At 46.4% G+C, this 25,600-nt stretch overlaps 2 protein-coding genes across 2 annotated transcripts in view; one reads left to right on the top strand and one right to left on the bottom strand.

Annotated features, from left to right (window-relative positions):
- The window catches only part of ANKRD61 (ankyrin repeat domain 61), a 159,451-nt gene extending 156,703 nt beyond the window's left edge, over positions 1-2,748 (top strand). Inside the window, exon 3 of the mRNA XM_069645633.1 lies at positions 1,637-2,748. Within this exon, the coding sequence (XP_069501734.1) occupies positions 1,637-2,666 (1,030 nt within the window). The 3' untranslated portion in view covers positions 2,667-2,748. The remainder of the gene's footprint in view (positions 1-1,636) is intronic.
- Positions 1-25,600, bottom strand: part of EIF2AK1 (eukaryotic translation initiation factor 2 alpha kinase 1) — a 1,543,308-nt gene that overhangs the window by 423,613 nt on the left and 1,094,095 nt on the right. The window lies entirely within an intron of this gene.

Genomic DNA, 25,600 nt, shown 5'->3' with positions numbered 1-25,600 from the left:
TTCCATGCTTGCTTTATCAATGCCCATTAAAAATGTAATTTTAGCGCCAAGGACAGAATATAACCATGGGAGAGAGGGGTGAGCCAGAGCTGGGTGCCGGTCTGATGTACCCAGAAGCAAAGGGAATAATCCCAGAACTGGAATGAGAGACCACTTGAGAAATAGAACCTGATCTTGTGGTGGGTTAAAACTTGAATGAGAGACTAGAGCTTATGATAGGTGCACACTTGAAGGAAAGACCACAGACTGTGGTGGGCAAATGCTTGACAGAGATACCAGGGCCTCTGGTGGCCTTGGCCTGGAGAGAAGAAAAACAAAAAACGGAGCAGGCAAGAGGCACACAGCAGGGCTGTCTTTGGCTGGGGCCACAGTTAATGCAGCCTGACAAACCCCAGGGCAAGGGGGAGAGGGAGAGTACAGAAGGCCAACCCCTCTGCAGGGGCTCTAAGAAAGACAAGAAGGGTGCTGGCCAATCAAATTCTCGATGAGTGAGTGACTTTATGAGCCACCACGAGGTGTTCGGGCTCAGGACACTATATGTTTTAGTCTAGACCTTCTCAGAAGTGTGCTTTGTTCTGCCTCCTGACACTGTTATTCTTGGATTGATCTCCTTTGTTTCAGTTGTTACCCCACTAGGTCCTGTTGGCCTTTAGCCAACCCCGTTCCCAGGAGTCAGTTTCCCTGGAATGGAACAGACTTCAGGCTAAAGCTAGAAGGGAGACCAATAACCGTAGAGACTGTTACAATTCACAAAAACAATGTTTTTTCTCCCAACCTGTTCACTGTTTTCTTAAACCTTGCAGCCAGGCCATACTGATGTTTTACACTATTCCCTATTGGCGTTTATCCAAACCTTTCCTACTGTTTATTGGTATAAACAAAGCTGTTTAGAATTTGCTTCTCGTATTCCTTTTTCCCCCCAACTTTCGTCACAAAGGCCTGTCGGGAAAGGTGATTCTTTTGGCCATTCCAAAGCTCATATGGTTTTGAGCTGTTAACCTCTGCGAGTGGGATGATCTTGCTATACCATATTAATTTGTGCCTTGCTTAAAAAAAATCCACAAGTAGAGAGCAGAAATCTTTGTAGATTCTTCCTGTACACTAGTCCCAATTGGTATGATGCAATCCCGTAAATGAAATAAATATAGAGTTTTTAAAGAATATTTCCTGATGCCAAAAAGCAATCCCTGCACATTCTACGACTGGGTTAAATTACTAATCACACTCCTGTCCTATGAGATTTGAGAAAAATGCTGGATGGCATTAGGAATTAGGGATAGATATGGTTTACCAAAAAGGTATTTAGTCCACCATTAACACTTGATACCATCCCTGGTCAAAACAATTACTATGTAAAGTGATGTTCTGGGCACTCACAATCCCAGTGATCCTTCAGTTTAAGATATGCTATAGCCATGATTTCCATTATTGAGGTGTTTTAATAAAAATAATACTTGGAATAAACCAGATTTGCATTTTATTTCTTTCTGTAAATAAACCTATCAAATACATCCATGCCAAAATATATGGACATCCTTCTTCTAAATCAAAACAAATCAGATTTGAGCCTGTTTATTATTATTTGTCAATTTGCATTGTATTTGCAATAATACTGAAGCACTATGTTATTTTTCAGGGACAACAGGGGCCGCACCGCACTACACCTTATAATAACACACTGGCCAAACATAATACCAAAGTGGAGTGAAAGAAAGACTACGTTTCAGAAAGCCATGGCATCAATGCAGAATCGAACTGAAGCATGTCTACGCATCATCTGTGAGCATGGAGTGGAAATCAATGCAGAAGTAGAGGGTGAAAACCGACAAACGCCGCTACACCTAGCAGTACGCTATGGAGCCTATTCAGCCATCTCCATTCTGGCGCAGAATGGGGCCAGGGTGAATGCAATGGATCAATATGGCATGACCCCTCTTCACATGGCTGCAGGCACACTGAACAGCAAGATGGCCGAAATGTTAATCTCATACGGCGCCAACGTTAACAGCATTATCCCACACTCTGGCAACACCTCACTGAAACTTGCTGTATGCACTGCCTCTGCAAAAGGTGGGAAGGTTTTAGCAACAGACACAGACTGCATCCGGTTGCTCCTAATAAACGGTGCCCAAGTCAATGTCCAAGATGAAGATGGAAGAGCTGCAATTCATGACGCCTGCCAAGGCGGAAGGGAGGAAATAGTAGATCTCCTCCTGAAATTTGAAGCAGATGTGAATCCCCTGACAAAATTAGGAGAATCTCCCATTTTCATTTTCCTTGAGCGGCGATCCAACCTACGATCAATATCCCTGTTCAGCAAGTTGCTAAGTCTTTCCCACCCACTTAAGTTGACTAACAAAGAAGGTGCTCTCCCGAGTGGACTGCTTCACCCAGAGTTCCAACAGCAAAAAGACTTCCTCGTACACCTAGCTCGAGATGCAATGGCCTTGCAGGATATCTGCAGAATTACAATCCGAAACATGTATGGAGAAAAATACAAGTACCACTTAAAGCAACAGCTCCCAGCAGTAATGTGCGAGTTTGTGTACATCTACCATGACTTCTCTGCATTTCTGGAAGTAAGCCCCGAACACAAACAGTTACAAAATGCTGCACTTCAAGAAGAGCTCATCCAGATGCTGGGAAACATGAACATGAGGGGGTAAAATGGCTGTGAATTGTCATCCGTTTCTGTTGGTCCTGAAACATTCTACAGACGTATTAAAAGAAAACTTGCAAACAATGCCATTAGTTTGTCCTGTGTGTTGTATTTTCTATTTTAGAATACACAACGCAATTAAGTAATACATATGAAATTCTATCAACATCTTTTGCCAAGAGAAACCATTATCATTTTCCCCCCAAAAAAACATGGTGATAGTTCTCGTGGTGGCAGTTCATTAAATATGTTAAACTATAAAATACCAACTCGTTTTAAGATAAAATAACATGGCTGTACTCTTGGCTCCAAAAGCGTCCAATTACCACACAAAGGCACATATTCACTGCTCCAACTCATCAAATTACACTAATTAGTCCATCCATAACAAGAGACAAGGGAAGTTATCCCGTGCACCCCCTTTGAATAAGTTACAAGCCAAGAGAATTTGTCATTTGTCTGCCCTTTTCTTGTATTGCTGAGGCCCTTTGCTAGCGATTAACAAAGCCAGAACAATCTTTTCATGCAAGTACTAACCCAGAGTTAGGTAAGCTCAATGGCAAGAACTGCATCAAATAAATCATTAAACGTTTACTTCATAGAGGAAAGATTTCCTGCAATCCTATTGGAGTAAACTCTCACTTGGTTACTGCTGGCGACCCACCACAGTGAATGATCCCGGGTGTGGTCTAATTTTGTTAACTCAACAAATCATGACATTTCACTCTTCCTAAATGCCACTGGAGGTTACAGACCGAACTTTCCTCATTGTTACAAACCTTTCAGCAGGTATCCCCATAATTATGACAGTCTTGGCTGTTGTGGCATTCCTTTTTGTTTCAATTAATTATCACAAAAGGTTCATCAGTGGGTTATTTTTTTGTGTAATGATTTCAATAGGAATACTTACAGTTACCAATTAAAGCAGGGTGGGGAGTGATAGGGAGAAGGCAAATATCCAGGGAGTGTGCAAATTAATAACCACTTTTTTAATGCAATCTATTAACTTGAGACTTCTCTGAAGAAAAACAATCAACAGTGGGCCGCTTGGAAATATTTCAGTTGTGCAGCAAATGGATTATAGTTGCCTCAGAGTATGTAAATCACACTGTACCTCCCACACATTAGGTCCCTAAAAGGGAAGTTTCATATTGCATGCTGTACAATCTCAGCAAAAGCTTAGCATGTGGGAAAAAAACCTGTAAAACACAAATAGGGGTGGGATGTTAGGAAAGGGACAAGAGAGGCACGTGTATGCATTGCAGATCACCTAAAAAGATAGCTCAAACCAAATCAGGCACCACCAGTCAGGTCAGAAATCCCTTCCACTGGGGGACGCTTCTTCAGCTACCATCAGAACCATTTAATGACCAACGTGGCGGTCAAGAACCCACTACACTGCCTTGAGATGGAAAAGATCAGTAGAATGTACTCAGCGCTTGCTCCATGCCCCTTCCAGAAAAGCCCTACCCCATGTCGCCTGAGAAAAGAGAAATGTCTTGCCTTTATGTTCCAACTTTGTTCAGCAGGATAATTAAGGGAGGCGATATCCCCCAACCCCTTCATATCCCTTTAGACCTCAAGCATAGCTTTTTTAAAATCTCAGCATAATTCCATGCTCTCAATCGCGCTCCTTAACCAAATCATTGGTGCAAAACGCCCACTACACACACAATCCGTTCTTCTGTGACATGCCTCTGCTCCTCTTTATTCAATGATTGCTCCAGCATTAAGCAACCCTCAGATCCATCTCTTCCAACATGCTCTCTATTAAGTGCACAGACATCTTGACAGTATTCATCCTACTTTGTCTTCTTGAAAGCGATTGAGGGGTCTCAGTAGTTTGCTCACCCTGGTGTACTCCAAGTCTTCAAATTTCTCAGAAGACCGTTCCACCTGCTGCTTCCTCGAGTAGAGTTTCTTTAAGAAGAACACATCCTCTCTGACAGCCTTCCAATTGCATTCTTCCATGATGCAGTGAAGGACTAGCAACTACAAGCAGTGCTTGTTGAGCTACACAACTCTGAGCTACAGAGCACTCCCAGACCCAAATGTTCAAAAATTCAATGTAGCTAAGTGTAGGATGGGCTCTATTCAGCAAACCCCATTACCCACTTGAAACGTTCTCTCATCCTGTATCTGAGGATCTAAAAGATGCCATCCCCAGAAAAGGGACTACATCCCTGAGCATGTAGCGCACACCCTTCTGCTTCTGGAGCATCTCTCACTATGAGCCTGTATCCCTAGTTAAGCAGTGGACCACTGCGTTTCCGCCCCCATCAGTCTCCCATCTTCAAGTGAGTCAGCCCTGCCACGGGCCCCTCTACTACCACCTGCAGCGATTAGCATCTGACAGATCATCTAAAAAGGAGTCTCTGTGACCAAACAATTCACCAAGGTGTCACAATGTTTTCCTCCCTTTAGAGACCCTGGGAGGCTATGGAGAGGCCAAACTAGGCTTCAGCGAAAAACCCGAACCTGGAACCCACAAGGAAGGTGGCCATAGCAGTGTTCTCTCAAAACATTATATAAGCTCAGACCTTGTCCCTGTAAAATACTGCCAAAAACAAAGGGATCAGCAATAGAGAGCCGGCACTAATTGCAATTAATCTGTCATTCATTGGGAAGAAAGCCATAGTCACATATTCACCAAATTCATTGTTTTTTCAGTCTGATGGTGAAAACAAGGCACACAACGTCTTCAGGTTATTTACCAGAATCGGTTTGCACTGAAGTTTCACACTACGTAAGTGATCAGACTGACTCACTAGGTTCTGCATTGAAAAGAATGCATGGAGTGAACATTTCTTGGGAGGTGCATACTCTAGGTCTAGAAAGTCAGACTAAAAGACAATGGGCCTCATTACATGTATGCCGGTCCAGAAATAGTGGTGCCAGTCTCTCCGTACCGGCACCTTTTTCCTGACTGGCATACTCAGAGTCGTGATGCCACTACCAGCGTCACCGCAAGTGACCTACCATATCCGACAAAACTGTGAACGGACTATGTGGCAAAACTCCTCGGCTGTGCATGAGACACCGGTATGGCGTTAGTATGTGCACATTCCGAGCACCACATACACAAACACCAGCATGAACGTGCCGGTAGCACCGTGATTTCCATGCCGGAAAAACCAGCATTGCGGACCAGGCGTTAACTAGAGTCAGGTGTGCAGAAACAGGCCGCAGGTGGCCCAAATCAGCCCAGGTGACCACCATGAGCACTGCAAAAGCACAAAAGGACCACGCCCATGCACCACACCCCATCTTACACTACCATGCTTGCAGCAGCAGTAGCAGTAATGGAGCAGGAGGTCCTGCATGCAGGGATACAACTTGAAGAGGCAGGGCATGCTTTTGCTAACAGTTAACTGCAATGTATTTAAAACAGTACACAATGACCAACTGACATTTATAAGGGAAGTATAATAGCTCTGTGGCAACGCGCAGGTCTGAGATCCAAGCGTGTTATAAATAACCTGCACTTGCATGATCTGAATGTACAAGGCTTAGTAGGATCGTTCCACCCGCACGCCCTTTGCCTTGTTGTACAATGAGACACACACGTGTATAGGCGCATAATAAATGACCTATAAAAAAAAATAACAGTATTTGATACACCAGTACTATACCAATTTATAAACATGCATATATATGGGATGCATTACTCACCGTAATCATATTTCTGAGGCTTGTTGATCTGCTTAGATTCACATGCTGTGCATAGGCCGAAATCTAGTGGTAGTCAGGGAGTATTACATTATTTGTTTTCGAAACTCGAAAAGGGACTTCGACAGGGCGTGTCAGTAATACTATCCCTAGTGTGACGTCCACTGTACCCATGGTCCTTCACGTGTCGAGGTCCCTCAGATTGTTTTGTTTCTGACATGAGGTAGCATGAAGTTTAGCGTGGGTACAGATGTAATAAAGCAGATAAGAAGCAATAAATCCAGAAAATCATCTATGAACCTTCAACTTACAAGAGGGGAGGAGGGGTGGGCACATGTGGATCTAAGAAGATACAAATACGATTACGGTGAGTATGTATCCCTTCTGAGGCTTGTGGATCTGCTTAGATCACATGCTATGGCTTGTGAGAAGGCACAGCAGCAAACAGATGTTTTAGCACTGCTTGTCCCACACCTCTGAATCTGTTTTAGAATGTGTGTCAATGCAGTAATGCGGAGTAAAGGTATGTATGAACTCCATGTAGCTGCTTTGCAAATGGCGTCTAGAGGGTTGTTTGTAATAAATGCCAAAAGTAGCTCCTCTACCTCTGGTAGAGTGAGCTCTTGGTGTGAAAGGCAGGGTTTTCTTCGATAGAGAGTAGCAGAGCTGTATTAATTTCACTATCCACCTGGAGATGGCATCCTTTGAAATGTAATCACCCTCCCTGCCAGGTGCTATGGAGATAAACAGTTGATCTGTTTTTCTTAGCGGTTTTGTTTTGTTTACATAGTACAGAACTGCCCTCATTACATCCAGTGTATGGAGGTTTCTCTCAGGTGAGTTGGATGGATTTTGAAAGAAAGCGGGTAGTTCAATGTATTGGTTAACATGGAACTTGGATATGAATTTAGGTGTGTCAGAGGGGGCGAGTGTATAACTTGAGAGAGGCAAACGGTGTTTGCGGCACCACTCGAGGTGGCGTGGGACTTACATAGACTCAAGTCTTTTAAATACCAGAGCCTTGATGGTTGGGGCCTGGCAAGAATACACAACCATGGGGGATTAGCCCGACAACCACTGTGTTCAGGGGCAGTGTGCGATCTGGGAGGTCGATGGGCCCCTACCTGTCGCAATTTCACTGTGAATCTGTTCTAGGGCACGTGCCTCAGGGCCGGGCATGGCCAGAGACTATCATTAGAAGGCACGTGCAAGAGTCCCTGGGAGGGGCAAGGTGGAGCCACAAGGTGGGGCCAAACAGAGGGGCCAGGGCCAGCCTATTTAAGGCCAACCCACCCACATGCCTCCGCTTTGCGTTATTCTGCTTTCAGCACCGTAATGCTTACCGCTGTCGTTACCTGTTCTTCATCTCGTCGTGCATCCACTTGATTCCAGCTGCTCCATCGCTGAAGATCATTTTACCTGGATCCCGCTACTTCATTGCGGAAGGCGCATCTTACCAGATTCCAGCAACTCCATCGCTGAAGGCACATCTTACCTGATTCCAGCTACTCCATCGCTGAAGGTGCTTCTTACCAGAATCCAGCTACTCCATCGCTGTGCGTGCATCTTGCCTGCATCCCATCGATATCAGAGTCAGAGCCTTTCCTCACCTGATCCGGGCGTCCAGCAACGCAGGAGCTCCACATCTTTTCGTCATCTTCGCGGTACCTTCATCCGGCAGCCGCGGAGCTGCTCCCGAGCATCCAGACTCCGCTCTATGCCGCCAATCTTCTCCTGCAAGGGAAAAAGAACACAACAGGTTAGAAGCCATATAATAACGAATGCTTGGCCTAGTCTAGAGTTCCATTATAAAGGCCAACTTACCAGCTAATTTGGGAGCTTCATCATCCCCAGGGAATACCCGGACTCGCTCCACGACTCCGATCTGCCATCTTCACACCTATTGGGAAGAGATAAGACATTGCAATAATTACTATTAATAACAAAGGCAAAAGACATTATAATATAACAAACATTAATCATAACCAAAAGACTTACCTTTTAAGTGGATTGGTCACAGCCGGTCTGGATCACCACTTCCACGGGCTAGTGAAGCAACTAGGTACACTCTCCCCGCCCCTGCTACAAGAAGCAGGACGGAGAGCTCAGTGTTACACAACCACATGTGAGCTTGCATGGGAAAACGCTTGCACACTTCATTTTGGCACGAGAGGGTCAAGGGAATTCACGACACCACCACACCATTCTCAGTGCATCTCATCTTCTCTCAAGGGCCATACCACTGTCCAGAACAGCAGGCTCAGCGGCAGCTGGGGGAGAGTGTCTATCCACGGGAGCCAAGTCGAGGGAGGGCTCCAACCGTGCCCCAACGTCCCTGCAGAGACCAGGTGAGTGTAACATATTGAGGAGGGTGGCTTGAGTTTCCAGCTTAAAGCTAGATTGTCTTAACCATGCACAGCGCTTAATAAATGTACCCTCTACTAGTATACGGCTGGCATTATCTGCTGCGTCCAGAATATTTTTCAGGATGCAATTGGCCACCTGCTTACCCTGAGCCACTATGTTCAGGAGCTGTTACTTAAAAGGCTCTGGGACAGAGTCAATTTGTTGTAGCATCTTGTCCTATTTATGGCAGTTGTAACTCGCCAAAAGAGTGGTGTTATTAGCTATTCTTACTTGGTATGCAGCTGAGGAAGCTATTTCCTGCCCAGTGTATATATCTTTTTGCTCACATTATCAGGAGGAGCTTTAGCAGAGGATAAGGGCTTGCCCGCCCTCTTTCTTGTGGTAGTTACACCGAGAGAGTTGGGCTTAAATTGACCACTGATGTATAAGGAGTCGGAGGGGGCTGGCCTGAAAAACATTTCAATACGGGGGTTAACTGCCCTCGTAAGGTTGCCACTGAGTAGAGAAGGCTGAATGCGCCTCTGGATGGACTGTAGGAGTGGAATAAAAACTGTGCTGCAGACTTTTTATCCCCAAGGATGTCTTCCACAAAGTCTTTGTCCACTTGTGCCTCTTGTGTATCAATCTTGAAATGTTCAGCAGCCTTTAGGAGGACCTCATTATAATACAGATGATTATCCACAGGGGAGTCAGCCACAGGATGGTCATGGTGGTCCGGAGATTGTATGATGTCATCGCCGTCAGCATAATATTGGTTAATGTCATGTAGGTCCCCTTGGTCTGCTAACGAACCAGGATCTTGAGAGCATGAAGTGTCAATGTAATAGAGATCCTGGGAAGTGCCCTCTGAAGTGCTTGGCTGGGCGGTGTCTAATCATGTTTTTTTTGGCAGCAAGTTGGTCTTTAGCTGCCTCTCCTTTTGAGGGCCCTTGGAGGTTGGACAGTTGATCAGGGTGATGCCCTGGACTTATGTAGAGTGTCTTGAACATGTTTTTAATAAGCGCCCTCATTTTTGAGCTATTGCAAAGGGCCGTCAAAGCGTCTTTCAACAAATGTTCGCTGGTAGCCGAGCGTTTGTCAGGTTTATTTGAATGTCGGCAACAGACTTCGACGTCTGTTTTTGTGGCGAGCGCAATGGCCCAGAGGACAGGGATTTTTCAGACCTTTCCCTCGACATCACATGTGGCTTAATGGTCGACGAAGCAGTTGACTGTCAGCCATGGGGGATGTGGCGTGCAGTGTGGGCGCCTGAGCTGCTGGTTGTTGTCTCCGTAGCAGAAAAGCTGGCCCGCCTGATGGAGTAGGTGTCTCGCATGCGGGAAACCGTCAGGTCCCGATCGTCCTCAGAGTCACTTAGGACGCCGCCGCTGCCATCGCTGGACGCTCCCTCCACGTCCATAGTGGATTCGGCATGCACAGCGTGATGGGCCCAGCGCTTAGTGTTACAGTCCTTTAGTGTCTTGGGCCGCAAAAGTTTGCAAAACCTGCAATGTTTTTCAGGGTGGTCGCCTGGGGAGACAGGTTACACACCTTGTGTGAGTCCCTCCAGGGAAACTTCCTGTTACTTGAAAAGCAAAATTTAAAGGGTGTGATTTCGATAATACGGAAAGGTGGCAGACCGGTGATGGAAAAGGAAGAATAGGGAAATAGGCACTCTCTAAAGTAAAGAAAGTTATGACCTGCCCCTACTTTCCCTACTGTGAAGGGCTGAGGCCCGTTGAGGCCTAAGTACACCGCAGTCAAAGTTCGTCAAGACAGTCCAAGTAGTCGTCAACGATGAATCGGTCCTTGAAAGCCAGCACTCAAGATCTTACAGTGGTATGGCCGTTGAAAGGATAGAAAGAAATCTAACTTTTAAAACGTGTATAATTAAAGGCTTTAGCCAGAAAGAAGGAACTCAGCAACTTGTGCATACATTACTCACCGTAATCATATTTCTGATGCTTGCATCTGCTTAGATTCACATGCTGTGCATATGCCAACATCTAGTGGTAGTCGCAGAGTATATCTATCAAAGCCAGAATGATCTTTAAAACATTATGCATTACCTTCAAATACCAATACAATTGCGCCACACCGGCCCATTCAATGTAAGTATTTTTTAAGCTGTCTGTAACCTTGCTGTGATACCTAAGGGTCTGGGCGAGTAACAAATGTAATAAATAAATAAAAATAAATATTACATGATTTGTCTTTGAAACTGAAAAAGGGAGGTTGGCTGGGCGTGTTAGTAATACTATCCCTAGTGTGACGTCTACTGTACCCATGGTCCTTCACGTGTCAAGGTCCCTCAGATTGTTTTGTTTCTGACATGAGGTTGCATGAAGTGTAGCGGGAGTACAGATGTAATAAAGCAGAAAACTAGCGATAGAGCAAGAAACATCTATGCACCTTTAACTACAGGATGGGGGGAAAGGCGGGCGCATGTGAATCTAAGCAGATACAAGCATCAGAAATACAATTACGGTGAGTAATGTATGTCTTCTGAGGCTTGTGGATTGGCTTAGATCGCATGCTGTGCATAGATTAGCGAGCAGTATCTGAAGACGGAAGTGGGTTGTGAGAAGGTACAGCAGCAAATAGATGTTTTAGCACTGCTTGTCCCGCCTGGAAATCGCTTTAGAGTTTGTGTCAATGCAGTAATGCTGTGTAAAGGTATGAATGGAACTCCAAGTAGCTGCTTTGCAAATAGCGTCTAGGAGGACGTTTGCAATAAATGCTAGAGTAGCTCCTGTACTTCTGGTAGAGTGAGCTCTAGGAGTGAAGGGTAGGATCTTTTTGGATAGTGAATAGAACAGCTGTATGAATTTGACTATCGATCTGCAGATGGCATTTTTAGAGATGTGATAACCTTCCCTACCAGGTGCTATGGAAACAAAGAGCTGATCTGTTTATCTTAGAGCTTTTTTTTTGTTTACGTAGTGCAAGACCACCCTCCTTACATCTAATGAATGGAGTCTTTTTTCAGCGGAGTTAGATGGATTTTGGAAAAAAGTAGGTATTTCAATGGATTGGTTGACATGGAACTTGGAGATGAATTTAGGTGAAAACCTAGGATGTGTTCTAAGGACCACCTTGTCCTTGTGGATTATAAAGAAAGGGTCTTGTACAGATAAGGCCTATAGCTCACTGACTCCTCTTATCAAGGTGATGGCTACCAGAAAGATTAAGTGTTTTAGGCTGGCCTTGTGCATAGGCTCAACGGGCAGACCCATGAGCTTGGAGAGCACACAATTAAGGTCCCAACCTGGTGAAGGATTAGAAATGGGAGGGCATAATCTCTTTACGCCCTCCATAAAAACATTGTTAACAGGAACTTTCCACCAAGACACCTTGTTCTGCGAAGTGGTGTATGCGGACAAGGCAGCTAGGTGTACTTTGATGGAGTTAAATACTAGGCCAGAGTCTAGTACATAGAGCATGTAGTGTAGAATGCTGGATGGTGAGCATTCAATTGGATTTAAGGATTGTGATCTGCAACAAACCATAAACCCCTTCCACTTGTTGAAGTAACAGTGTCTGGTGTTGGGTTTCTGTGCCTCCTTTATGATATCCATACACCTTTGAGGAAGGTTTAAGTGACCAAACTCTATGACTTCAGGGGCCAGGCTGACAAGTTCAGAGACTCAGGATGTGGATTGAGCGTTGTCCCCTCATGTTGGACCAGCATGTTGGCGGGGCATGGATGCTTGATTCGTTTGCACATGGGCAGTTTCAGCAAATGTGGATACCAAGGTTATCTTGCCCACATTGAAGCTATAAGGATTAGAGTGACTTGTTCCTGGTGCATCTTGTGCACTATCCTGCTCAGGAGTGGTGCTGGTGGAAATGCGTTAGCAAATTTTCCTTACCAACTCATCCACAGGCGTTCCCCTTGGATCTTGGTTGGGGAAACCTGGATGCAAAGTATGGGTGTTGTGCATTTTGGCATGTGGTAAACAGGTCTAAGGGAGGATAACTCAACTGGAAGAAGATTTTGTCTAGAATATTTTTGTTGAGTTGCCACTTGTGTTCTGCTGGTAGTGGATTTCTGCTTAGAGAGCCTTGAGAACTGCCAGAAGTTCTAGAAGGTTGATGTGGTTTTGGGCTATGGTGTGTGTCCACTGGCCATGAGCTGTGTGGTGAAGGAAATGGGCTCACCAAGCGAGGTGTCTGTAGTTAATTGTCACGCTCACCTGGTCTCCACGGGGGCGTATGTAACGCTCACCTGATTCCCGTAGAGGCGCCGGTCTTGACTGGGCGTATACCGTATCTTCAAAGGTGATGTGTAACACACGGCTGGCTCTTTGGGCTGGACCTCTGTGCACTGTATGTCTGACTCGAAGGGTAAGATGTCTGCAGATAGAAAATATGGGATGAAGGAACTGGGTTATTGAATGTCTCTCTCTTCTTCCCTTTCTCTTCTCCTGTAGAACCCCAAAGGTTAACGCTCTCACCTTAGGTAAGTGAACGCTGTGCTCTCCATCTGCCTCGGGGCAGGGTGCTGTAACCAGTTTCTTCACTGGATAAGGGGAGCAGGCCTCTTGACTTCAGAGGACTGCTGTCCGTCGTTTACTGCACGAACGGTAAGTTTCGAGTAATTCTAATGTCTTTAAAGTCTTTAGTAATGATGTTTCTTGTTTTGCAGGGTTCCGGCGATGGCGGATGACGGGCTGAAGTGAGTTGAAGATGGAGCCCGTGTGATGAATAGAAGCGCCTGGAAGCACGTAAGTAAGCGCTTGTTGCCTGCTTCACGATGCGCTCTAACTGTCTTTTTATTTTGCAGGTACAAGTTCGGAGCGGCTGCAGGGTGCCGGAATACCCACTGGGTTAGATGTGGAAAGGAGTAATGGCACGTGAGTATTAAAGTTCCCCAATGTCTTTAAACGCACCTTGTTTTGTCTTTCAGATGCGGGATGCAGCGCCGAAGGCCTCCGGAGCGTGCGAAGAGTTGGTAAGCTTTTGTCTTTCAGATGCCGGAATGCAGTGTGAAGACCTCCGGAGCGCACGAGGAGTAGGTAAGCCTTTGTCTTTCAGATGCCGGAATGCAGCGCGAGGCGTTGGTGACAGCCGATGGACCAGGTAAGTGAAGAGCTGTCACTGAAGACCGTAATGCTAACCTGTTCTTTCTTGTCTTTATAGGTGTTGCTGAAGACTGGATTCAGGATGATAAGCCTTTTTCCTTAGGCCCAGGATCAGATGCAGAAGACACGATGAGCGTTCTGCTGCAGAGGATGCAGAATAATGCAAAGCAAGATTCATCCATCGGGTGTGGTTTAAATAGCCTCCTGTAGTGCTTAGGTGTCTCCTTCCACAGCCACGCCTAGGTAAGAAAAGAGTTCCTGCTTTCCAGAAGAGTTCCAGTGTTCTGAATCTAGGGAGTGGCTCCTGCCCCACCCAACAGGAAAAGTAGTTCCAAACAGAAGAGGATCAGAGGCTCAACTGGCAGGCAAGTAAGCAGCATGGTCTGCTGCAGGTAAGTCCACCCAAGCATTATGAGCCCGGCGCTTCCAGCGCTGGGACTGGGCATATTTATGAGCCTGGTGCCACTGGCGCCAGGACTGGGTCCAAAAGGTCCCAATTGGGACTGGTTGGCACTCGGAAACTGGGTTAGGGATCTGCTTCCAAGGGAGTTGGGAAAACCCTGACCTTTTGGAAGCAGAGATCATGACAGCGTAGCACGTGGCTGCACGAATGATGTCTGCGCTGGCGTGGTGCTGCTTGATTGGTGATGTTGCTGCGACTTTTCCCTTGTTATCACCCTCCCGAGGCTTTGGTCTGCAAGGTCAAAATAAGGTATTAGCGACTGGGGAGGGAGTTGAGTTGGACCCACCTCCGCCACCACCTGATGCCCTTCTCCGCTTGCTCTCACCTTGAAGTTTTGTGAGGTAGGCTCTCCGTCCTGCAATCTAGCAGGGGCGCGAATAACAGTCTTTCCAGGATCGAGTTACTTCACTGATCCAATGAGCGATTGCCGAGTCTTGGAGAGCTTGGTCAAACAGGTAAGTCTCTATGCAAATGACTGCTTAGTATAAAGTCTTTGAGTCTTTATTTTGCCCCAACTCCTTTTAATCGGTGTCTTTGTCTTTACCTTCAGGCGCGACTTCGAATGGGTTTTGCATGAGGGTTCAAATGGACTTAGAACGCTGAGCAGATGTCCTACAGGTGAGTGGAAGCGCAAGAATGAAGCGCTGTAAGTCTGAAATACTGTTTTTCCTTTCCGTGCGTGACTAACCTGTCACTCTTCTTCTTCTGCAGAGGCGGTACGACGCTGGAATGAAGAATGGAGGAACCGCTCTGAAGATGCTCCAGAAGGATACTGAACCCGAGAGGACTCTTACAGCCAGAACGAAGACCATCCCCTTCAGCCGGTGCGAAGGCCCAGCTGAAGAAGCAACCGATGGAAGGATGCTGCAGGTAAGGCTTAGCCGTTGTACTGACTTGTTTTTCCTCTGTCTTTTTCCCTTCCAGGTACCAATGGATGAAGTCCTGGACAGGCGTGGCTGTAGAAGTTCAGGAACAGAACAGACACGGTGAGCGTTACGTTGCAGGAGTGCAGAAAAAAACGAAGCGTGTTCTGTATGCAGGGCATGGCTTAAATAGCCTTGCAAGTAGTCCCAGGTAAAGTAGTCCCTTTATCACACCCTGTTCTTTGAATAAAATAGTCCCTCAGCCACACCCTGAGGAAACAGAAAGGCTCAGCTTGGCTAGACTGGGCAAGTAGTTCCACATGATTTATCCCATATTATGAGCCTGGCGCCAACGGCGCCAGGACGGAGTCCAAGAGGCTCTGGGGGCTTGAAAAGCCCTTATGGGAGTCGCTGACTGGGGGAGGGGGGGCATCAGATCCATGGAGTCTTTAGTGCGAACCACAACATTGTTAAGTCCTTCTTTGGCACAACAAAGTATGTTGAATAAATATCCTTGTTTACCTGCTGTGCTGGGATATCTCTATGGCGTCCTTTTCCAGCAGGGCTTTCACTTCCTCCAGTAATATGCGCCTTTCCTCTGGTGTCATTTTGCTGTATCTTGGCAGGTGGTTGGGTTGGCCTTTGTAGAAGTTCTATGCAATATCCCCCTGCCACAGTGGATAACACCCACTTGTCTGATGTGATCCCCTCTCATGCATGGGTGAATTGTGAGATGCAACCTCTTACTGGGGTGGCATGGGAGGGGACTTTGAGCGGGGCATCATCTGGTTGAGGAGGCTCTACCTCTGCTCCTGTATCATTTGTAGCCTTGTGGTTTGGAGGTCGTGGTCAGAAGAAGACTGCTGAGAAAAGAAATTAGGACGGCGAAAAAGTACCAGCATACGACAGAGGAAGAGAAATCATAGACGAAAAAGCTATTGGCTTGAAAGTACAGAGAACGGAGCAGCCAGCATAGGGTACTGAAATACATCCAGAACAACCAGTAGCTAATGCGTCAACGTGTCAATAAAGATACACGCTCGTTATAGTTGATACTTAATAAAAAGTGTAGAATCCAAATTCCTGAGCAGGCAGTTAGTGTGCCTGAAGAGGCATGGGTGGATTTTCTTAAGACCAAGTTTGGCGGGAGAGCTTTAGCCGGGGACAACGGAGACCTGCCAGTAGGGCAGACCATAGAGTGGGTGTATCATTTTGATAAAGATGACATAGAACTGGTGATTAATAATCTAAAGAACTCCAGATCTAGCTGCCCGGTCGGAGTGACAAATATGATCCTAAAAAACAATGTGCCTCTCTGGGATGATATTCTATGTAATCCCTTCGAGCACATAGCAAGGAATGGGAAATGTCTTATTTCCTGGCTAAATCCATTCTGATTCCCATTTATAAATAAGGTGACAGTTGTTCCCCGCTGAGCTATCAGCCCATTGCCCTACTGGATACATCTTCCAAGGTCTTTGCAACAATGGTGTTGAGAGACCTGAGAAGCTGGGCGGAGGCTTCAAACCTCTTTCACCCACTGCAAACAGGGTTTAGGAGAGGAGTAGGCACACTGCAGAGTAGCATGATTCTCCATGCCTGTATGTCTGAAGTCGGTGGTGGCTCAGTGAAAAATCTATATGTAGCCGCTATCCATTTATCGGCTGCGTTTGACAACGTGGAACTCGCTCTGCTTTGGGGGAAGCTGTTGAGATGGGGTATAGATCCGGGCCTATTGAAAATGATCCAAATGCTTTACACAAGCAACACCATGAAGGTGAGGCTCAACCTCGAAGGCAAACTCTCCAGGGGAATTGGGGTCACAAAGGGGGACCGACAGGGGTGTGTGGTTGTGCCAACGCTTTTCAACTTGCATCTGGATCTGTGGGAGGTATCTAAGGCCTGGTGGGTATGCCCTCCGGTGGATGGATCTTAGGCTGGGATGCATTGCCTATGCAGACAACCTCCTCCTCGTGGATTACACCCCCGCAGGACTTCAGAGGTATTTGTCCGGGGCAATGAAATATCTGTCCTAGAACCAGCAAACAATAAATCCTGCCAAATCCTATGTAATGACCTGTAGTAAAAGGAAGAAGCAGAAAAGCTACTCCTGGAAGATCAATGACGCAGTAGTGGCGAAGGGGGACTGTATACGATATATGTGGACTTTCCCATATCTTTTACACAAAAACAAATAATACAGGAAAGGAAAATGGAAGAGAAAGTGTGAGCTTGTCTGTCTCTGGCAAATTCTCTCAAGAGTAGATTATGCGCCTACTCGCTCTGACTCTTAATCGAGTTCTACAGGTCTAAGATCTTTGCTAACATTTTGTATGGGTGCAAACTAATGATGGTATGGGAATACAATGTCTTTTTACATTTTGAAAGGAAGGTTGCTGAAACAAGTCCTGTGCCTCCCTCGATCAGTCGCAGTGAGTGTTATAAAATTGGAGTTGGGTTTAGTGTCGTGGTGAGCACAATTCATGAAGCGCAGTCTTTCTCTCTTCTTTAAACTAACTAAGGTGGAGAACGCACACATCAACTTTTACTTGAATGCCATGATGGTAGGGGAAACTATCCCCTTCCTATGTGGATTCAAGAAAAGATGTAAGCTGTTCATGAGCTTGCTAGACGTGAACAGTTCCGACTCCAATGAATTAGTGAAAAAGAAGGTGAAAAAGTGGGCTCAATCAGCGGACATCCAGGATTTAGGACATCTGAAACAGTACAAGGGGCATGAATTACTGTATCAACCCTTGACAGAGGTAAGATTGTTGTGAAAAAATTCCCTCAGTTAATCTGAGAGATTGTTACCTTAAATTCAGGTTGAATTGTCTACCAACGCTGGAGGTGCTGGGGCCAAAACTGGGCATTCCTATGGAACTAAGTCGGTGTAGATTGTGTGGCACTGTGCTGGAATCATTGGAGCATTTGGTAGTGACGTGTCCGTCGACGCTGAACAAGAGGCTATTAACCTTGCAACCTTTTATTAATTCTTCCTCCGCGATCATAGTAAAAGGCTTATGGCACAGACTTAGGACGACTGCCCACTTGTCGCTCACGTTAGCCTTGGTGACATTTTTGGTGCTAGTATTTGATGAAATCGAGGAGGTGATGATTGGTGTCACAGAGGATTTCCATTTGACATTGTGATATAGTTCTGATATGAGCATTTGTAATGAAATGATGGCTTACATTCTTACTGTGTATGTTTTAATTGTATTGTATTGTATTTATTCTTATATAGCGCTTTATACCAAAGCGCTGTACAGTTACAACAACAGGGTACATTTAACATACCAAAAATTGTAACAACAGAAGCAAATGGGCTGATCATGTAATGCAATGGATCAAATGTGTGTTTTTATGGTGTGTATGTAAAAAGTGAGTAGTTTCTTATCTGTAACTCCATTTCTCCAGCGTTGGAATCTTTCATAGACTTGCATGCTGTGAATATTTCCCGTTGTCAGGCTGGGAAACCTCGGTAACTTTAACATAGCGTTTTCCTATGGAAAACTTTCACACAGTGTCCTATCAACATCTTTTTGTGTGCTTTAGGCTACACCAATAGGACGTCTTGTATGAATAGCCCGCCCCCACGGCTTCCCTTCAGATTTTAAGTTCCAAAGGAGAGGACACCCGAATTCAGGTTTACCTGCAGGGGCGGCCGACGGGCGCATATGAATCCATGAAAGATACCAACGCTGGAGAAATGGAGTTACAGGTAAGAAACTACTCCCTTCTCCAGCATTGGATCTTTCATGGATTCACATGCTGTGAATAGATTACATAGCAGTATGACAACCTGGAGGTGTACGACAAGCAAACCAACCCCATGCCACAGGCCACGGTCATCAACACAATGAACACCATCCAACAACATGCATGATAACAAAAACCAGCAATATACAGAGCAAAAAACCCCGGAAGCTTAGGGCCTACCTTCTTGAAACACCTGTCCCACCTGCACATCTTCCACATAATGCTGTCCCAGACAGTAGTGTCTGGTGAAGGTATGTGGTACCGCCCAAGATGCTGCTTGGCAAATGTCACTGAGCGGTATCCCTGCTCACAGCGCCGCAGACAACACTGTGGACCTCGTAAAGTGGGCCTTAGGAGTGCCCCTCAAAGACCTTCCAGCCTTCCTGTGGCAAAAGGAAATTGTAGAGGAGACCCAACGGGAAATTCTTTGCTTGGAAAGTGACTGCCCCTTGTTGGAGGGACCGAACGCCACAAACAGCTGTCTCGATTTTCTGAAGACTTGAGTAAGGTCGAGATAAAACTTCAACGTCCTCTTGATGTCCAGGGAATGGAGCGCCCTCTCCGCCGGAGTGGTAGCCTTAGCGAAGAAATTGGGCAAGACAATAGTAGAGTGTTTGTGAAACTCCGACGGAAATTTAGGGATAAGGTGAGGATTAGTCGCTAGGAGAACTTTGTCCCTCTTGAATCGCAGATACGGCGGATCAATGAGTAAAGCCTGAAGTTCCGACATCCTCCTGGCAGAGGTAATGGCCACCAAAAAAGCAACTTTCCACAAGAGGAACTTCAAATGATGCCGTCGACATAGGTTCAAACGGTGGCTTAATGAGAGCGGAGAGCACCACATTGAGACTACATACCGGAGCAAACCTCTTCTCCAGGGAAAACGTCCTAAAAAGTCCTTTAAGGAAATTTTTGACCAACCAGTCACTGAACAGAGGAGTAGAGTTGCGCTGTCTCGTGAACCTGGAGATGGCAGCCAAATGCGCCTTGATCGACAACATCGCCAGGCCCCCTTTCGCCAGTAGCAGAAGATACAGGAGGATCTGGGCTGGAGACACCTCCAAACACTGGATGACCGGCTAGTCCATTTGTTATTGAAAGAGACATTGGTAGATGGCGCACTTGCTGCCGCCAGGATCCGATGACAATCCTCTGGGATCCCTAGATATCCAAACTCTGCGTGGTCAGGAGCCATGCTCCAAACTGTGTGACGCTAGGTCGTGATACCACACCTTTCCGTCGTCCTGCTATAGCAGATCTGGATCCGACCCCAGACGAAGCGGCTCGTCCACTGCGAGGTGAAGCAGATCCGAGAACCAAGTCTGCCTGGGCCAGACAGGGGCCACCAAGATCACTTTGCACAGGTACTTTCGCACCAACTGGATCGTCCTCTGAATCAGGGGAAAGGGAGGAAACGCGTAGGCGGACAGGCCCGTCAACGGGAATGAGAAGGCATCCACCTTTGATTCCAGATGAGCCACCCTGCTGGCAAAGAGAGGGCACTGCTTGTTGTCCGGCGTGGTGAACAAATCCAGCGGAGGAGACCCCCCTTTCTTGAAGATCCGCACCACCTGCACCTCCTTCAGCTTCTATTCATGCAACTGACCCTGCGTCTCTGCTGAGAGCATCTGTTAGGGAAAATTCTCAGTTTATGGCTAATTTCCCTTACCTATAGAGTCTCCGAGCAGCTTTGCTGGATTTGAAGGGTTTGTTTCTTTTTATCTGCTAAGATTGAGACTCTTTTTCCCACTCTTAGGCATTTTTGCTATGTGTGTTCTAGGCTATTTTTGTGTTTAATGCCTATGGGATCTTTCTGAACCGCATAGGAACCATCTTTATTCACATATGTTATACAGCACCCTCCGTGCAGTGACACAGGGGTGTCGTAGCGACCCCCAAACATAGACTCCATACCCTGGGACAGACTACTGTCTCCCAGGGCATGTAAAGTCCCCATTGACTTTATTAGTCAAATCCTATCAACTAAACCAGTACAACCCATCTTACTATGGAGGTACTGGAAGGGGTTAATAGTTTTTCCCCTATGTTCATTTTCGAGAGGGTACCCTAAAGTCCCTCTCTCAAAAGTGTCTTGCTGTTGGCAGTGGTTACTACCATAAATATTTGACCGCGAATATTTCCCTATGGGATTTTCCATTTGTTCGAGGCTATGACATTTTCTGACAGCCTCTAACATACCGCAGGTGCATTTTAATATTAACTTTGCTCCGGTAGGTTTTATTTGCCAGAACTTTAATAGAACTTCTTTCTCGTGTCTTTCTCTAAACTCCTAACCCAGGTCGGGGATTCTTTGTTCATCCGTTTGGCGGGCTTCTACCGAGAAGCCCTCCTTTCAGCGCCACTGAGTCTGGGGTGGATCTGTTGTGTGGGAGGGGTAGTAGGACCCCTGGACAGGGTTGCCTCCGCAACCCATGTCGCACTCTATCCTGATAAACTGGAGGGTCTCCCGCCAAGATGACCACTCCACTGTGTGAGTGACAGCTAAGCTGTATGAATGGGAATCTTTTTGCATAAAAGCAGGGTCCTGAGGACTAGAAGAGGAAGACATCGCCACTAAGAAGCCGAAGAGGAGAGAAGCCAAAAACATCTGCAGCAACTGAACCACCGGTGAAGCCCTGCTGCAGCATCTCACCACTTTTCTCCATACGACGAGAGAAGATCTTCACCTGCAAGAGCCTTCTTCCCTTGAGCTGGTGGGGCCAACCAGTTTGCCAATCGCCTTACCGGACCTGCCTTGGTCGAATCTCCCGTACCCTGTACACGGAGGCCGGATATCCAGGCACCAGTCCACCCGGACCGCGATTTAAAGGAGCGTACCTTTTACTCGTCAGGCAGCACCGCAGCTGGTTTCATCCCTGGGTAGTGCAGTAACTCGAACCTTCCTCCACGACGAGAGCATCTCTTCCTCTGCTGGATCACCCGAACTGCATGAACTACCAGGAACAACCGCCACCGCAGGAGCCACTTCTTCATTTAAGGTACATTGTTCCGCCAGGCCGCCCTTTCTTCGCGGTAGTGCTAAAGGTGTTTTAAATCCTTTACCTACCTGTTGGGTTGGCCGCCCTCTCTCGCTTAACATTGTCTCTTCAACTTTTGCAACCACCATTTCAAATATTGTTAACCAAAGACTTGACTGCAGCTACAAGAACATTTTGCTTCTGGGCCCTTGCCCTGTACCACCAACTCTGGCACAGGCCTACTGACTCTGGTCACATCTGTTAGCTCTGCCTTTTCGAGATCGATTCTCCATTCGAACTGTGTGGTGCACCCCTTTCTTATAACTGCTCTTTCTTCCCACTGCATAATCATTGTGAAATGCCATTTTGCTCAGTTTTCATTCTAAGTATTGCTTATATTGATGCACTGTCTTGCTGAACTGGTCCACAACTGATAGGAAGTGTTGCTAGGTGTTAGGCAAAATCCTGTGCAGTTCCCTTGGGGACCACTGCAAGAAGATTAAGACTACAGGAGTAAGCAGTAAACCCAATTGGTAGCAGTCTGCACCACCCAGATTTACCTGGTAGCTGTGGCTGAGCAGTCAGACTTCTCTCAAGAAGAGTAGGGCAGTATATAGAGTATAGACAACAGGGCTAAAAACACAGTAGAGCAAACAAACACTGACCAGAGCTTTGTATCAAAAGTATATAATTATTTATTTAAAACACACTTTAGGCAATACACTAGCACTCTAAATCAAAAGCAAGTTAAAACACAGTCAGGTAAAGTATACACACCTCCCTTGATAACTATTAGACAAGTCAGAGTTAAAACACCACGATTTGTTAAAACAGATGTGAGCACGTAACCTAGATGGCACTCCAATAGTTAATTTAAAGGGGAGAAAAAGGCAGAGCATAGAAATAAAACAGGTCCCAACACTTTTAGAAGTTCAAAGCAAGGGAGTAAAGGCAGTATACACTGTAGAGCCAAAGTTCATAGGTGGGGCCCACTTCAAATGGAGCAAAGCGAAATGTGCCCAAGATCACACAGTTTAAAATGCACTAAAAGTCTTTGCAGAATGTTCAAAAGAGGTTGGGGTGATTCAAGAAGTTAAAGTTGGAAGGTCTGGGTCCAACCCAGTTGGAAAGCCAAGGATTTAAGGGACACCTGGGGCAAACCGAAGAAAGGGAGGGCAGGCCGAACACAGTACCTTAAAGAGAGAGAGAAAGCTCCAGCGCTGGCAGTTGTTCCTGGCAGTGGTTGCAGTTCCTTGTTTCGACCAGGGGACAAGAGGATCTCGTCGAGGAGGAAGCTTGGAGTCGTTGCACTGCACAGGGATGAAACCAGCTGCGGAGTTTGTCGGTTAAAAGGTGCGTCCCTTTTATTCGCGGTCAAAGTGGTGAAGCTTGGCTATCCGGCCGCCGGGGTGCTTGGCACGGGCGATTCGACCAAGAGACGTCTTTGGAAGGTGAAAGGGGCGAACTGGTTGATACCACCAGCTCAAAGGAAGAAGACTCGTCCAGCAGAAGATCTTCTCTTGTCGTTGGGAAAGTGGTGAGTTTGTTTCAGCAGGGCTCTACCGGTGGTGTCGTCGTTGCAGATGGCTCAGCTTCTTCCCTCTTCGGATTCTTAGGTCCTGTGGCAACTTCTGAAGTTCCAGTCCCAAAGGCCCTGCTTTTATGCAGAAAAACCCCCATTCAACAGCCTAGCTGTCACTCAAACATGCTAAGTGGTGAGCCGGGCGGCTCACCACTGGGCCAATCAGAATAGAGTGCGACTTGGGTTGCTAAGGCAACGCACTCCAGGGTGCCAATTCCCCTCCCCACAGATCCTGTGGAACCCAGACAGAGTGGAACCATTTGGGGGGCTTCTGTGGAGAAGCCCGCCAAAAAGTGGAACAAAGGACTCAACCTTGGTTAGAGTTACAGAGACGGACACGAACGCCATTTTAGAAAAGAGTTCTGGCAAAAAGACCCAACCATTGATTTAATATTAAATAAATAAACCGGCGGTATCTTTAACATTGCACCAAAAAGTGGTGCGTTTTAAAATCAATGGGAAAATCCCATAGGAAATATTCCGGTGGAATATTTTGCATGGTAACCACTGCCACCAGCCAGAAACTCGACAAGGGGGGACTGGACAGTGCCCCCTTGAAAACAGACCCAGGGGCAATCGAATTAACCCCTTCCAGTACTTCCACAATATGATGGTTTGTATTGGTTCTGTTCACAAATTTGGACTATTAAAGTCAATGGTCACTTTACATGCCCTGGGAGACAGTAGTCAGTCCCAGGGTATGGAGTCTTATGTTTGGGGGTCACTATGACACCCCTGTGTTACTGCACTGAGGGTGCTGTGTAACACACATGAAAAACAGATGATACCCTATGGAGTAAAAGACCCCATAGCCCATAAGCACATACAAAGTCAAAGACATACCTCAAATCATGCCTAAGAGTGGGAAGAAAAGAGTCTCACTCTTAGCAGGAGAAAAAAACAAACCCCAAAAATCCAGCAAAGCTGCTGGGGGACTCACTAGGTTTGGGAAATTTGCCTTATAAGAGAATTCTCCCTAACACTAGGGTGTATAAGAATCTATTTCTGAATAACTTGTGCTTTCCCTCCCTTGTGAGGAATTGTTAGAGGATCCCTTGTGTGTAGTTTTCACTGGCCGTTTTGCTCAGTTTTCACTCTGGTTCACTTGGTCTACAATTCATATAGGGAGTGTGTATATTTTTCTGTGACTTAATTTAACTTGCTTGGTACTTGTGATACATGTGTTTGATTATAAGTGTATAAAATAAATATATATATACCTTTTAACTACAAATCTTTCGTCAGCGTTTCCTTGTTCCATAGTCTACTGGGCCTAATGTGTAAACCCTGAATACTGCTCATCTCCCTCTTGAGATACGTCTGACTGCTCAGCCACAGCTACCAACTAAATCCTTGTGGTACAGACTGATACCAAAGGGGATTTATTGCTCTCACCTGCAGTCCTAATCTGGTGTACTGCTCCCTAAGGGAACTGCACTGGATTCTGCCTAACAGCATCCGCCTGCACATTTTGAACACCCGGTAAATGGAATGCGGTGATGTGAATCCCGTGAGCAATGCCCAATGCCAGACCGCCCGAGCCACTCGAGACAGAGGCCGGGAGTGGGTGCCATCATGCTTGCGCAGATAGAACATTGTTGTGGTGTTGTCTGTCAAGATACGAACCACTGCACCATGAATGAGAGGTAGGAAAGACTTCAGAGCCCACTGCACCGCCCTCAACTCCAACACCTTGATGTGCAACAATGCTTTGTGTAGGGACCATAGGCCCTGAACCTGAAACTGTCTGAGGTGAGCTCCCCAACCCACCTGGGAAGCCTCCGTTACTATTGTGAACTAAAAGTCCTGCTCCACCAGGGGCATGCCCCGCACGAGGTTCACCGAGCACTACCACCAACTCAGGGCCTCTACTAGAACCTGGGAAATGACCACCATGTCCGACCACCAACCCCGGCTCTGCCACCACCTGGATGCTAGGAACTCCTGAACGGGTCTCATGAACAGTCGACAATTGGGAATGAGCAGAATGCAGGATGCCATGAACCCAAGAAGAGACATGTAACTCCGGACTGAAACCGCATTCACGGCCCCCACTCGCCTGCCTTGGAGAGCAACTTCCCCACTCTTTCGACGGATGGCTGCACCAGATTTCTCTGCGTATGAAACTGAGCACAGAGAAAAAACAAATCCCTGGATGGAGTCAGACAGGATTTGGCAAAGTTGACAGCAAAGC

This window comes from Ambystoma mexicanum, chromosome 2p (assembly GCF_040938575.1).
Source record: "Ambystoma mexicanum isolate Mex_15411 chromosome 2p, UKY_AmexF1_1, whole genome shotgun sequence".
Taxonomy (NCBI): Eukaryota; Metazoa; Chordata; class Amphibia; order Caudata; family Ambystomatidae; genus Ambystoma; species Ambystoma mexicanum.
The sequence above is the reverse complement of the archived record's forward strand: the minus strand, read 5'-3'. Positions and strand labels throughout refer to the sequence as shown.